Genomic DNA, 15,099 nt, shown 5'->3' on the forward strand with positions numbered 1-15,099 from the left:
ATAATACATATATATATATATATATATATATATATATATATATATATCTAAATTATTTTATGTATCTTTTTATAAAATTATTTTTTATGCATAATTTTTTATAAAATTATTTTGTTTTATATATTTTTATAAAAATATTTTATTTTAAATAAATATTTTATAAAATTTTATTTTCCATAATTTTTATTTTTTTAAAAATATAACATTTTATATTTTGTGGCTTTATATTTTGATTTTGTTCTGTGAACTGCCCTGAGACCTCCGGGTATAGGGTGGTATATAAATGCAAATAATAATAATATTTAATAATAATAATAATAATAATAATAATGCAATAAATATTTTACCAATAATAATAATAATAATGCAATGAATGTTTTATCAGTAATAATAGTAATAGTAATAATAATAATAATAATAATAATGCAATGAATGTTTTACCAGTAATAATAGTAATAATAATAATAATAATAATAATAATAATAATAATAATAATAATAATAATGCAATGAATGCAGGCTGCAATGCACCCGGAAGCCGACTTCCGCGCGCCAGTCTACCATTCTAGCTCTACGTTTCCGGAAGGCAGACGCCAGCACGCGCGTGACGTCACGACGCCGCGGCGCGGCCTCCCGTTCCCTAGCGACGGCGTTGCCCTGGCGACGGGAGGCGCCGGACCTGGCGGGGCGCCGGGATGAGCTCGGAGGGCGAAGCGGGCGTCGGCGGCGGGGCGGAGGGGGCGGAGGAGGGCGGCGGCGGCGAGGGCGCGGGGGGAGGCGCGCGAGCCAAGGCGCCCAACCTCGCCTCCGAGGACCCGCAGGAGCGCATCGCCGCCAGGCGCCTCCGCATCGCCGCCCGCCTGGAGGCCAAGAGGAGGTGGGGCCAGGCGCCGGATAGAGGACCTCGGGGGGCCCCTTCTGAGGGGGGGGGAAGGGGAGGCATCGTGAGGGGGTCAGACTAGGGGACCTCTGGGGGCCCTTCCTAGGCGTGGGGGAGGCATAACGCTGGCATCGCGAGGGGGGTCGGACTAGAGGACCTCTGGGTGCCCTTCCTAGGGGTGGGGGAGGCATAGCGCTGGCATCGCGAGGGGGGTCGGACTAGAGGACCTCTGGGTGCCCTTCCTTGGGGAGGGGGAGGCATAACGCTGGCATCGCGAGGGGTGTCAGACTAGAGGACCTCTGGGTGCCCTTCCTTGGGGAGGGGGAGGCGCAATGCTGGCATCGCGAGGGGGGTCAGGCTAGAGGACCTCTGGGTGCCCTTCCTTGGGGAGGGGGAGGCGCAATGCTGGCATCGCGAGGGGGGTCGGACTAGAGGACCTCTGGGTGCCCTTCCTAGGGGTGGGGGAGGCGTAACGCTGGCATCGCGAGGGGGGTCGGACTAGAGGACCTCTGGGTGCCCTTCCGAGGGGGGAGGGAAGGGGAGGCATCGCGAGGGGGTCGAACTAGAGGACCTCTGCATGTCCCTTCAGGGGAGAGGAAAGGAATGGCAAGGGTGTCGGACTAGAGGACCTCTGGGTGACCCTTCCGAAGGAGGATGGAGGTGCAACGCTTGCATTGCGAGGGGGGTCCGGCTAGAGGACCTCTGCTGACCCCTTCCGAGGGGGAGGGACGGGGAGGCATCGCAAGGGGGTCGGACTAGAGGACCTCTGGGAGCGCCTTCCGAGGGGAGGGGAAGGCGCAATGCTAGCATCGCGAAGGGGGTCCGGCTAGAGGATCTCAGGGTTTACCTATTGAGGAAGGAGGGAAGGAGGGGCATCGCGAGGGGGGTCCGGCTAGAGGACCTCTAGGATCCACTTCTGAGGGGATGGGGAGGCACAATGCTGGCATCGCAAGGGGGTTGGACTAGAGGACCTCAGGGTGTCTCTTCCGAGGGGGGGACGGGGGGAGGCATCGCGAGGGGGTCCGGCTAGAGGACCTCTGGATGTACCTTCCGAGGTGGGAGGGAAGGGGAGTCATCGCGAGGGGGTCAGACTAGAGGACCTCTAGGAGCCCCTTCCTTGGGGAGGGGGGAGGCACAATGCTGGCACTGCAAGGGGGGTCCTGCTATAGGACCTCTGGGTGCTCATTCCGATCGGGGAGGAACGGGGAGGCATTGTGAGCGAGGTCGGGCTAGAGAACCTCTGCATGTCCCTTCAGGGGAGAGAAAAGAATCACAAGGGGGTTGGACTAGAGGACCTCTAGGGGACCCTTCCGAGGAGAGGGAGAGGCGCATTGCTGACATGGCGAAGGAGGTCTGGCTAAAGGACCTCTGGGTGCATCTTCCAAGGGGGGAGGGAAGGGGAGGCATCGCGAGGGGAGTCCGGCTAGAGGACCTTTAACATCTTCTTCTGAGGGGAGGGGAGGCGCAATGCTGGCATTGACAAGGGGGTCCGGCTAGAACATCTCAGTGTGTACCTTCCAAAGGGGGAGGGAGGCACAACGCTGGCATCACGAAGGGGTCGGACTAGAGGACCTCTGGGTGTCTCTTCCAAGGGGGAGGGACGGGAAGGCATTGCGAGGGAGGTCGGTCTAGAGGACCTCTAAGAGGACCTTCCGAGGGGGAAGAGAGGAGGAGGCTTTGACAAGGGGGTCCGGCTAGAGGACCTCTGGGTGTACCTTCCGAAAAGGGGGAAGGCACAATGCTGGCATCGTGAGGGGGGTCCGGCTAGAGAACCTCTAGGAGCACCTTCCGAGGGAAGGGGGAGGCACAACGCTGGCATCACAAGGGGGTCGGACTAGAGGACCTCTGGGTGTATCTTCCAAGGAGGAGGGACAGGGGCGGGGAGGCATCGTGAGGGGGTCCGGCTAGAGGACCTCTGGGAGACCCTTCCGAGGGGAGGTAAGGGGAGGCATCACGAGGGGGTCCGGCTAGAGGACCTCTGGGTGAGCCTTCCGAGGGGAGGGCGAGGTTGTGAATCCTGACGCACCTCGGGTGATCTGGCCACCCAGCTCTGAACCACTCCTCCCGCAACCCAACCCCAGATGCAGAAATGGTCCCAGCATCCCACTTCTTAAGACCCCCATGTTTCCCACCCACACCCTTTTGGGATCTCCCACCCACCACTTTCCTCCAGAGCTTCCTATCTAGAGTCACTCTGGTTTCAGGTCTGGGGGTCCCCAAACGTTAGTCCAGGCACAGGGTGGGTAGACCAAGGATGAACATGTGGCTTTTTGGCTCTTTTCCAGGGAGGCCCTTGGAGAAGATCCAGATGCACATAAGCTGGTGGAAGAGGAGCAGAGTCGGAGCCACAAACAGATAGAGGACAGCAGACAGGTTAGGACTCAGCGAGGGAACCAGGGCGTTTTTGTGTACGATTTACCCAAATTGCATTCAATCAGTTCACAGCACAGCGTGACAAAAAGAAACCCAATCCATCGCTATCCATACGAAAGACGATACAAAACAGTTTCAGAATAGCAAAAAATACATAGTAAGATAACATTGGTATCAATATACAGTGGTGACTTGGTTCTCAAACTTAATCTATTCCGGAAGTCCATTCCAAAACCAAAGTGTTCCAAAATCAAGGTGCGCTTTCCCATAGAAAGTAATGCAAAACGGATTAATCCGTTCCAGAGTTTTAAAAGCAACCCCTAAAACAGCAGTGTAGATGAATTTTACTATCTAACAAGACCATTGATCCATAAAATGAAAGCAGTAAACAATGTATTGCAGTCACACAATCAATCCGTCAGTAGCTGAACTGGGTTCCACACAGTCACAAAAACTTCAGGGAAGTTTTTAATATGTGACATTTTAGTGTATTTTTCATCTTTGTTGGAAGCTGCCCAGAGTGGCTGGGGAAACCCAGCCAGATGGGCGGGGTACAAATAATAAATTATTATTATTATTATTATAACAAAATGAAAAGAGCCTCAAAAACACAGAATAAATAGCAAAAACAGACCTCAGCGTAACACTCAAAACAGAAGCGTAACACTCAAAACGGAGCACATTCAGTTTCCGGAAAAAGTTCGCAAACTGGAACAGTTTCTTCCGGGTTTGCAGTGTTTGGGTTCCAAGTATTTCGAGTACCAAGCCGTTTGAGAACCAAGGTACCACTGTATTTTGATTTGATTTGGAGAAGGAGGTAGGGCTGGCAAGAATCGGCTTCCCAACTTTCAGGAGGGAACTGAACCTCAAGGTGGAAATTACGGTCACTTCATTCCTATTGCCAAGATACATCTGTATAGCACAGCTTCACAATTGCAGACCCTACAGGGTTTTTGTTTTGTTTTTCCCCCTAGAAGTGGCGCTGTGGGTTAAACCACAGAGCCTAGGACTTGCTGATCGGAAGGTCGGCAGTTCGAATCCCTGCAACGGGGTGAGTGCCTGTTGCTCGGTCCCTGCTCCTGCCAACCTAGCAGTTCGAAAGCACGTCAAAGTAGATAAATAGGTACCGCTCTGGCAGGAAGGTAAACAGTGTTTCCATGCGCTGCTCTGGTTCGCCAGAAGTGGCTTAGTCATGCTGGCCACATGACCCAGAAGCTGTATGCTGGCTCCCTCGGCCAATAAAGCGAGATGAGTGCCGCAACCCCAGAATCGTCTGCGACTGGACTGTGACTGTCAGGGGTCCCTTTACCTTTAGCAACATAAATCAGTCTAGTTGGTCAAAAGATACCGCCTCAATCATTTCGTGTGTCGGTTAGCTTAGAATGACCCGCTTATGATATGTTCTCTTCTCTGCTCAGAGGTTGACTAAGCTGCTGATCGATGGCACACAGCTAGTGACAAACATCCAGGTGGCAGCTGATTCTCGAGAGACGCACAGGAGAGCAGAGGAAGAGGAGCTGAACCGGCAAAGGTAAGCGCTGGGCCAGAGCATCCTCTTTAACTGGGGGATATCTGGGAAAGAGGCAGGAGAGATCAGAGCCAGCCAGCGGTTCCCTTGGGAACTCAGCGCGATCTTCACTTTGACCAAGGGGTCAGAAAAGACGTCCACTCCCAGGTTCAACATTCTGATTCAGGCTTGAGAGAACTGCAGGTTCCAGGGTGCGTAACGTGAACCTGATAAATTTCTTTGCACTAAATCAGAACGTTGGCCCATACATTAATTTTTTTAACCAGTTTTATAGCCCGCCTTTCCTGCAAGGAGCTCAGAATCTGTACCCATCCTTTTATATATATATATATATATATACAGTGGTACCTCAGGATGCGAACGGGATCCGTTCCGGACCCTGTTCGCATCCTGAATAGAACGTAAGACGCGACTGCGCATCTGCACGTGCGCAGGTCGCGTTTTGCTGCTTCCGCACATGCGTGTGACGTCATTTTGACCATCTGCGCATGTGCGAGCGGCGAAACTCGGAAGTAACGCGCTCCGTTACTTCTGGATCGCCACAGAGCGCAACCCGAAAATACTTATCCTGAAGCATATTTATCCTGAGGTATGACTGTGTATGTGTGTGTGTGTGTGTGTGTGTGTGTGTATATATATATATATATATATATATATATATATATATATATATATATACACATACACACACAGTACATCTATATATATACACACACACACACACACACACATTTTTATTAGTTTTTTTTAACTTATCATTTCCAACAATCGTATAACATAACTTCTTATCTTATACAATATTTTAGACTTCCGTCAACAGCTCTGATGATTTTCCGTTCTTTATCACTTATTCCGTATTTCTTAATTTCTCTATTACTCTTAATTATCATTAATAATTCTCCTCATAGTCTTTCTTGCAATATTTCAGATAGTCCTCCTTACAGAACTTCTTGCAGTCCTACTAGCGTAATTTGTTCATTACAATTGCTTTTCAAACAGTCCGTATATTTACTCCAGTCTTCTAAGAATCTCTGGTCCCGCAGGTTTCAAATCCTTCCTGTTAATTTATCCAGTTCTGCATAGTCCATCACTTTCATCCGCCATTCTTCTTTCGTTGGTAGTTCTTCTTGCTTCCATTTTTGTGCCAACAGAATCCGTACCCATCCTAGCAGCAGTCCTATGACGCATGTTAGGCTGGGCTCTGCGACTGGCAGCCATGCTCCACCCCTGCTTTCTGGGAACCTCCTTAAACTGGAGGTGCTGAGAACTGAAGCCAGGAGGGGAATTTGATTGCAAGGTGTGCTCTGTGTCCTTCAGGTGCTGCCCCTCCTTGTTTTAAGTACACTGGCATCAAGGTATAATGGAGCCAAACAGTCCGAAGGGAGCTCAGAGTTCATTTTGTCCCTGCCCATGTTTCACAACCCACACTGGGTGGCCCCCCCTCCCGGCCTCAGCTTAAATGCTTATAGGAAAGGACCACTCATCATTTTCCAAGGGAGTCCCATCTACTGGCAAGGAGCTTGTGAAACCAGGGAGGTCTTCCTCATATGAATCAAACCCCCTTCCCTGTCATTTGGACTTGTGGGTGTGGGCCTTGAGCTTTGAAGCAGCAGAAAACAAATTTTCCCTTCGGAGGTGGAAATATGAGCAATTATATATATATCCCAAAATTTTTTATTGATTTTCCAAAAAAATTAAACAAACAAACATAAATCTCAACTGTATTTAAACCAATCTTAGTAACATTGTTAAGTGACTTCCTCAAATCCCCCTAGTTGAATTTCAGTGTATATCATTTTAACAGTTTTCCAAAACCTATTTTCTCATAAAATTAACTTAATCACTTAATATCTTTCTTTCTTTCTCTCTATTTTAACTTAAAACATATTAATCTCTAATATTACATATTTAAATCCTAAGCCTATCTGGTATTTGTAAGCTTTCCCAATTAAATTATCTTAACATATTTAACTAAATAGTCTTTGAATTTCATCCATTCCTCCTGGTACTCCTCCTCCTCCTCGTCGCGGACTCTTCCAGTCAGGGCGGCTAGCTCCGAAAAATCCATCATCTTCATCTGCCATTCCTCCACTGTAGGGACTTCTTGTGTTTTCCAATTCTTAGCTAACAATTCTTGCTGCAGTTGTGGCATACAAAAACAGTTTGACATCTTTCTTGGGCAATTCCAAACCTGTTATTCCAAGAAGAAAGGCCCCTGGTTTCTCAATAATTGTATATTTCAACGTTTTTTCCAATTCATGAAATATGAGCAATTATAAACATGGGGTTGATAGAACATTGTATGGCAGCAAGCACCCTTTCCCTCTAGCTTATTCCCACATTGGCTGAGTTTTCTGAAGGCCGGTTCTCGTTCGGAGGAGGCCCCCACTTCTGTGATTGCTCTACCCTCAGTAGTTCAGATGCTCTCCCGCAGTTTGGCTGAGATTCCTTCACTGCAGGGGGTTGGACTGGATGACCCTTGAGGTCCCTTCCAACTCTGCGATTCTGTGATTGCCTTAAGGCTCTTATGCTGAATTGCAGGTGAAAGGGAAAGCATTACAAGAATGAGATACCAGTTAATTGAGAGGGGTGGGTGTTGTGCCACACCCCTTTTTGGGGAGGGGCTTGCCACTTACACTGAACTTCAAAATGCCCAAAGAGCCAATGGACTACTGGGGATCAGGCCTCCAGATGCACCTGATCTTCAGGAAAGTGTCCGTTTGGAAATGCTTGGTTCTTGAGCCAAAAAGAAAGACCAAGGAGGGGAGAGGACAGAGGTCTTGTGCCAGCAAATTAAGATCAGGGGTCCCCAAACTAAGGGGACTCGTTTATCTGGCCCATGGCGCCCCCTGCTGCCCGATGCCGCCGCCCGCTTTTACCGGCGCTGTGCTGCGCAGCTGCCCACTTTCGGGTCAGAGGAGCACCGGAAATAGCTTGTGCGCATGTGCAAGCGTTATTCGTCCATGCGCAAGCGTTATTTCCGGTGCACATCCGGGTCGGAGGAGGCCCATGCACATGCGCACAAGCTATTTCCAGTGCTCCTCCAACCCAGAAGTGCGCCAGAAATAGCGTGTGCGCACGCGTATAGGCATGCGCTCCCCTGCCCTCCGGCCCGCCGCGCAATCGGCACTGGAGACACCGGCCCGAGGCGCGGTACATTTGCTGACCCCAGATTAAGATCATTGATCTGCTGTGACTCGCAGCAGCCTGCAATAGCGTTATAGATTTTCAGCCTCAGATCAGAACTGACGAGGGCTCCTCTCAAACTCGCCTTGAAGGGAACTCTCTCCATCTCATCTGGCTTTTTGCAGGGTGGAGAAGCTGGAGAATGAATCCAAGGCCAACCAGGACAAGTTTAACGAGATCACTTCCAAGTGGGGAGCTACCAAGGAAAAGATCATCCCCCAGGAGCTCTGGGAAGGGCTCAATGCGCAGCAGATGCTGTGCGCACAGCTGATCGAAGAAAAGAACAAGCTCATCAGTGAGCTGCAGCAGGTGGGGTTGCGCACCAGTGGGGGGGGGGGAGTGCGTGGGGACAGGTTTTTTGTTTTGCTGAGGTGCTAGCAGTCGACAAATAGGGCAAAGGATCTCGTGCAGAAGAGCGTTTCAATGTATGTATCTTTCTGCTAGTGATGGGTAAACCTGCCTCGGATCGATTTGGAATTTGTAGCAATGAGAAACTTCCACAGGAACCATATGAACTGACCTGTACTCTGAGATCATCCTCTGAGTCCGTTTCTTCGTGTGCCTCCTCCATGAGAGGTCTGGAGGGTGGCAACACGAGAAGGGGCCTTTTCTGCAGTGGCTCCCCATTGGTGGAATGCTCCCCCTAGGGAGACTCATCTTGCACCTTGGTTACGTATTTTTAGGCGCCAGGCAAGAACTTGCCTCTATAACCAGGCCTTTGGCCTTCAACCATCAACAGATAAATCTCACCGTATGTGAGGGTTGCGTTCCTGGCTATTGCTCTACCTCTCAAATCAGAACCAGTGAAGGCGGTGAAGGTCCTGTGTGAGTGCCTGGAGGCGGTTGGAGGATGGATGGTGGCTAACGGATTGAGGTTGAATCCTGACAAGACAGAAGTACTGTTTTGGGGGGACAGGAGGCAGGCAGGTGTGGAGGACTCCCTGGTTCTGAATGGGGCAACTGTGCCCCTGAAGGACCAGGTGCGCAGCCTGGGAGTCATTTTGGACTCACAGCTGTCCATGGAGGCGCAGGTTAATTCTGTGTCCAGGGTGGTTGTCTACCAGCTCCATCTGGTACGCAGGATGAGACCCTCCCTGCCCACAGACTGTAGAATCATAGAATCATAGAACTGTAGAGTTGGACTGTCTCGCCAGAGTGGTGGATGCTCTGGTTATCTCCCGCTTGGACTACTGCAATGCGCTCTACGTGGGGCTACCTTTGAAGGTGACCCGGAAACTGCAATTAATCCAGAATGCGGCAGCTAGACTGGTGACTGGGAGCAGCCGCCGAGACCATATAACACCGGTCTTGAAAGACCTCCATTGGCTCCCAGTATGTTTCCGAGCACAATTCAAAGTGTTGGTGCTGACCTTTCAAGCCCTAAACGGCCTCAGTGTAGTATCCCTGAAGGAGCGTCTCCACCCCCATTGTTCAGCCCGGACACTGAGGTCCAGCTCTGATGGCCTTCTGGCGTTTCCCTCATTGTGAGAAGTGAGGTTACAGGGAACCAGGCAGAGGGCCTTCTCGGTAGTGGCGCCCGCCCTGTGGAACGCCCTCCCTTGAGATGTGAAGGAAATAAGCAGCTATCTTATCTTTAAAAGACATCTGAAGGCAGCCCTGTTTAGGGAAGTTGGGGAGCCGCCGAGAGTGGCTAGGGAAACTCAGCCAGATGGGTGGGGTATACATAATAAATTTTATTATTATTATTATTATTATTATTATTATTATTATTATTATTATTACTATTATTGCTCAAGACTGCTAGAAGGGCCCTGCATGAGTATCCCTACCTGTCTGATCCTGGGTTTGATGAGGCCTTTCTCCACCTACCCCACATCTTGCTTACTGGGCTCTGGGAATGGTTCCAGGGGCCTCGGACCCTGCAGTTGCTGCCCCAGAGGCCTCGTGTCACCTTCCCAGAGGCTGTTAAACAAGGCTTTAAAAGCTCTCCGTGAGTCCCACCCCCTTGCTTTCCCTTTATTCCCTTTATTTAATTTCCCGCAATCTGCATAACGCCGCAGTTGTGTGCATAAAATCAGCATAAGAGGAGTTATAAGTCACAAACCACCCTGTGGTCTTAGGATGAAGGGCGGTATACACATTTAGGAAATGAAATCCACCTGCCTTCGTAGTGTGAAGATGACAGGGTGGAATCCAAAAGTTAGGCATGAATCTGGCCTCCCTGTCCGTTTGTGCCCTCCAGGAGCTGAAAAGCAAAGATGACCAGTACGTGAAGGATCTCAGGAAGCAGTCAGAAGACATTAACCTGCTGCTGGAGCGGATGGAGGAGCAGATCAGAAACCTCATAAAAAACTATCGCCGAGAGCTCCTGCAGATTGAGGTACCGGTCTCTCCTCCCGTGCCCTGAAGCTTCTCACCAGCAGAAGGCGATTCTTTCTTGCTTGTGTATATGCAGCAAAGAAAAAAAAAAAGACGGTCAAACTAAGATGAAAGCAGCATTGGGCATCGGCAAGCAAATGTATTTAAATTCTGTTTATCTTTGTTTATTTTATGTATTTCATGTATCCAAGGCAGCTAGCAAAAAAAAATTAGAATTAGACTGACAATATGAAATAAAACAATTTAAAAATGCAGAGCTGAGGATCCTCTTCTTGCTTTCGGCACTGCCTTTGAAAATCCCAATAATTGAACAGTTGCAGACGTTGCTCAATAAATTCGTTTGACAAAACACAATAGCAAGAAACACATCCAAAGAGTTAGTGGCTTTGGAGTCCCAAACCTAAGCTGTTGTGATCAGACTATTAGTCTATTAGCCAGTGAGATACTGTGGTTTGGACATACCGAAGTCTCACAGGGTAGGAGAATGTGGGCGGGCGGGTGTTAAATGAATGGATCTGGGGAAAGAAATCAAAATTCAGTGACTCCAAACTCCGAGAAGTAATGAAGGCGATCTGGAGTCTTCTTAGAAGGTCCCTAATTTATCCTCCTCCCCTACTTAGGAGTACTACTCATTTGCTACTTTAGGGGTGAATATGAGCTCTGCAGAATCTGTGATTTTGTCGTGATTCCTGCACTTTCAGGGGTTGGACTAGATGAGCTTTGGGTGTCCCAGCTTTTCAGCTCTGTGATTCTGAGTCCTGGCTCTCGTGGGACTCTGCTGACTTCCCTTCCGCACATAGATTGGGGGCTGCTCAAGCCACATCTCTCTCTTTCCCCCCCTAGAAAGCCTTTGAATTAGAGCGCCGTGAACTCCTCACGAGCAACAAGAAGAAATGGGAACAGGCCATGCAGTTGCTCAACCGCCAAGAGGTAAGGAATCAGGGGGCTTGTGCCTGCAGGAAAGGCAGAGAAACAGCCCCCTCCCAGGAAGGAAAAGAAGGAAAAGTCTAAGATGGTAGTCCTGTCGGAACACGCCTGGGGGACACACACAGCCCCTGGATTGAGACAAACCTCTCCGGGCGTCTTCCTTGTGAAGCGCAGCCCGGGACGTTCATAAATCTTCAGTCCCGGTGCGCACCAGCGACACATATCCGAAGATGTGTGCACACTCTATATCAGCAGAGTATAGCAGAAACGATGTGGAGCTTAAGTGTGGCATTCTAAGTAATTTATTAAGCAATATATATATACGGGAAGGGATGCAGGTGGCGCTGTGGGTTAAACCACGGAGCCTAGGGCTTGCCGATCAGAAGGTCAGCAGTTCGAATCCCCGCGATGGGGTGAGCTCCCGTTGCTCGGTCCCTGCTCCTGCCAACCTAGCAGTTCAAAAGCACATCAAAAGTGCAAGTAGATAAATAGGTACCGCTCCAGCGGGAAGGTAAACGGCGTTTCCGTGTGCTGCTCTGGTTCGCCAGGAGCGGCTTAGTCATGCTGGCCACATGACCCGGAAGCTGGACGCCGGCTTCCTCGGCCAATAAAGAGAGATGAGCGCCGCAACCCCAGACTCATCCGCGACTGGACCTAATGATCAGGGGTCCCTTTACCTACATATACAGGAAGGTAAACGGCGTTTCAATGTGCTGCTCTGGTTCACCAGAAGCGGCTTAGTCATTGTAGAGCAGGAAGGTGGCCACCTGTCTTGGATGCGTTAGCTGAGATTCCTGCATTGCAGGGGGTTGGACTAGATGACCCTCAGGGTCCCTTCCCGCTCTACAATTCTATGATTCTATAATATGCTTCCTTATTTTGTTTTCTTTGGTGGGGTAGAGGGCTGGTTGAGATGGATAAAATGAGACCACAACCAAATCTCTCCCTTAGTTTGAGTTCCGGGTAGCTGCGACCATCTGCGTTGTGAGCATGCTTTGTGACCATCTATGGTGAAAAGCGGTCTATAAATATTAGAATCATAGAGCCGGAAGGGATCCTGAGGGTCATCTAGTCCAACCCCCTGAAATGCAGGAATCTCAGCCAATGCATCCAGGACAGGTGGCCATCCGACCTCTGCTCACAAACCTCCAAGGAAGGAGAAATCTATCAGAAGGTGACCACAAGCTTTGCTGGGCTCAGAGATGAGCTTCAGAGTATCCGCTTATCAAAGCCAGAGAGACGTATGCTTAAGAGTCGCCCCCTCGGAAGCCGGGAGTGTGGGGCAAAAGCCCACCCTCTCATGGGGCTTGACCCAATTTCTTCAAATGCAAGGAGAAGCAGCCCCTTTGTTTTGCAAGGATATGCTTTGATGGGCTACTCAGAGGGGTTTGGGAGCTGTTTACCGATTCCGGGGCAAAGAGCTGTCTTCGTTTCCAAGCCAGGGCAGCGGAAACGGGGGCCAGTTCCCCCGCCTCTTAACTGGGACCTCCCCCCCCCCCCCGGTCTCTCTGCCTTTTGCTCTAGCTGGATTTCATGATGGCCCGCCTGAAGAAAGTGGAGGAATATGAGCGCGAGCTGAACCAGCTGCGGGTGCAAGACGCCGAGGAGTACAACGTGATCAAGATCAAGTTGGAGCATGACGTGCAGGTAGGGAGCGAGAATAGACGCCCCCGTCGGGTGCCAGTGTCGTGGGGACCCTGCGAGCCCTTGCTCTGAGGCACAGTGGGAAGGCAGCGATGTCACTTCTGCAGCGATTCCCTCATGGATTCTCCTCATTTCATTTGGGGCATCTGCAGGAAGCTTAAATGGCAGATTTCAGGGATAATGATAATAATAATTTATTATTTATACCCCGCCCATCTGGCTGAGTTTCCCCAGTCACTCTGGGCGGCTCACAATAAAGTGTTAAAAACAATACAGCATTAAATATTAAAAACTTCCCTGAACAGGGCTGCCTTCAGATGTCTTTTAAAGATAAGATAGCTGCTTATTTCCTTGACATCTGATGGGACGGCGTTCCGCAGGGTGGGTGCCACTACCGAGAAGGCCCTCTGCCTGGTTCCCTGTAATCTCACTTCTCGCAATGAGGGAACTGCCAGAAGGCCCTTGGCGCTAGACCTCAGCGTCCGGGCAGAACGATGGGGGTGGAGACGCTCCTTCAGGTATACTGGACCGAGGCTGTTTAGGGCTTTGAAGGTCAGCAGCAACACTTTGAATTGTGCTCGGAAACGTACTGGGAGCCAATGCAAATCTCTCAAGACCAGCGTTATATGGTCTCGGCGGCCGCTCCCAGTCCCCAGTCTGGCTGCCGCATTCTGGATTAATTGCAGTTTCCGGGTCACCTTCAAAGGTAGCCCCACGTAGAGCGCATTGCAGTAGTCCAAGCGGGAATGCTAATGTGATTGCAAAGAAGGCTGGGAGACAAAAATCATCTGGCGGAGTTCAATTTGGGGGTCCTTTCTTAGCATCCCGGACCAGGACGAGGGCTGTGACGCCCCAATTGTTCCTTTTAATGCAAGGACCATTCTGGGGACGGCGAAGATCCTTGTTTCAATCGCAACCTGAACGACTTCCTCTGATCCTCTGCACATAATTTCCCCTCTCCTCATTCTTGGCTTTTTACCCCTTGCTCAGTGTCAGTTGTCAGTGGTGGTTGCTCATGAGTAACCAGGCAGGACTCCGACCTGTCTTTAACAGGTTTTATTTGAGTGCAAAACTATTTACAGTGCAGAACCATCAGTTCATGTCTGTCTCAATCGCTAGCAGAATCCGGGAGTGGTCGTTTCCGGGTCCTCCCCCAGCATAAGAGCTTAGTCACCCCCAGCCTTTTCCTTCCTTCTTTGCGCTTTACACCTCTGCGCAAGGTGGGCGACGGAAGAGGCGTGCTTTCCTCCTGACCGGCTTGGCAAAGAGGCTCCCAGAAGCATCCTCTAGCCCTTTCCCCTCTTTTACCCGGGACGTGTGGCTTTCCTCACCCTCAGACTGACAAGGTGTGGCGCTGGGGCTCCCAGCAGCATCCTCTGGTCCCTTCCCCTCTTCCCCACTGGAGGTGTGGCATTCCCCACTGCAGAAATAGGAACTGCTTCTCAAGATTTTTAGAGGTTCCCTGTATCCCAACTGCCCCGCTGCCTCCCTTCCCTGTTCCGATGGCAGTCCCTGACACTCAGATCCCCCGCCTAGTCTCTTGGTTTCTGATAAGGGACATCAATGGCTGTGTCTGTTTGCTTTGGGGATGGGGTGTGTGTGTTAGGGGGCGCCCTCTTGATTTTCTGTGAGTGTAGTCTGTGGCTGCCCTGTTCACAAGCGACCCAAAGACAAGATAGGCACCAGTTCCGTGGGTCATGTCAAGCCGCAAAGCCAGTCTCCTCTGGAGCAAGTCCACGAGGGGGATTTGCAGCGTGGCCTCTGCTTATTCTTCATTTCCTCCCCTCTTTGGGTGCCAGATCCTGGAGCAGCAACTCCAGCAGATGAAAGCCATCTACCAGCTGAACCAGGAGAAGCTGGAGTACAACTTCCAGGTCCTGAAAAAACGGGACGAGGAGAACACCATCATCAAATCCCAACAGAAGAGGAAGCTGAATCGGTAAAGGAGCCTTCCCCTTCTTCCCTTCCCGCAGCCTGGGATTTAAGCACACCAAATTCTCTGCCGGATCGTGGCCTTGGTATGGATGCTTTCCTGCACCTTGTCCTCAGAGAAGTTTCTGGGCAGTCGATGCAGGATGTGTGACGTGCCTCTGAAGCAAGAGTCAGCACCATGAAATATATATATGTGTGTGTGTGTGTGTGTATCATATCATATATATATCATATTTTTTACTCCATAAGACGTAGCTGACCATAAGACGCGCCTAGTGTTTAGAATAGGA

General features: G+C 50.1%; 1 protein-coding gene across 1 annotated transcript in view; it reads left to right on the forward strand.

Annotated features, from left to right (window-relative positions):
• Positions 1-694: 694 nt before the first annotated feature.
• Positions 695-15,099, forward strand: part of DRC1 (dynein regulatory complex subunit 1) — a gene marked incomplete at its 5' end in the record, with an annotated part of 29,298 nt that continues 14,893 nt past the window's right edge. Inside the window, 8 exons of the mRNA XM_083606151.1 lie at positions 695-876; positions 3,165-3,252; positions 4,671-4,783; positions 8,092-8,275; positions 10,170-10,307; positions 11,150-11,236; positions 12,758-12,880; positions 14,677-14,816. Coding sequence (XP_083462277.1) covers positions 695-876; positions 3,165-3,252; positions 4,671-4,783; positions 8,092-8,275; positions 10,170-10,307; positions 11,150-11,236; positions 12,758-12,880; positions 14,677-14,816 — 1,055 coding nt within the window. The remainder of the gene's footprint in view (positions 877-3,164; positions 3,253-4,670; positions 4,784-8,091; positions 8,276-10,169; positions 10,308-11,149; positions 11,237-12,757; positions 12,881-14,676; positions 14,817-15,099) is intronic.

The sequence above is a fragment of the Podarcis filfolensis genome (assembly GCF_964270895.1).
Source record: "Podarcis filfolensis genome assembly, chromosome: 3".
Taxonomy (NCBI): Eukaryota; Metazoa; Chordata; class Lepidosauria; order Squamata; family Lacertidae; genus Podarcis; species Podarcis filfolensis.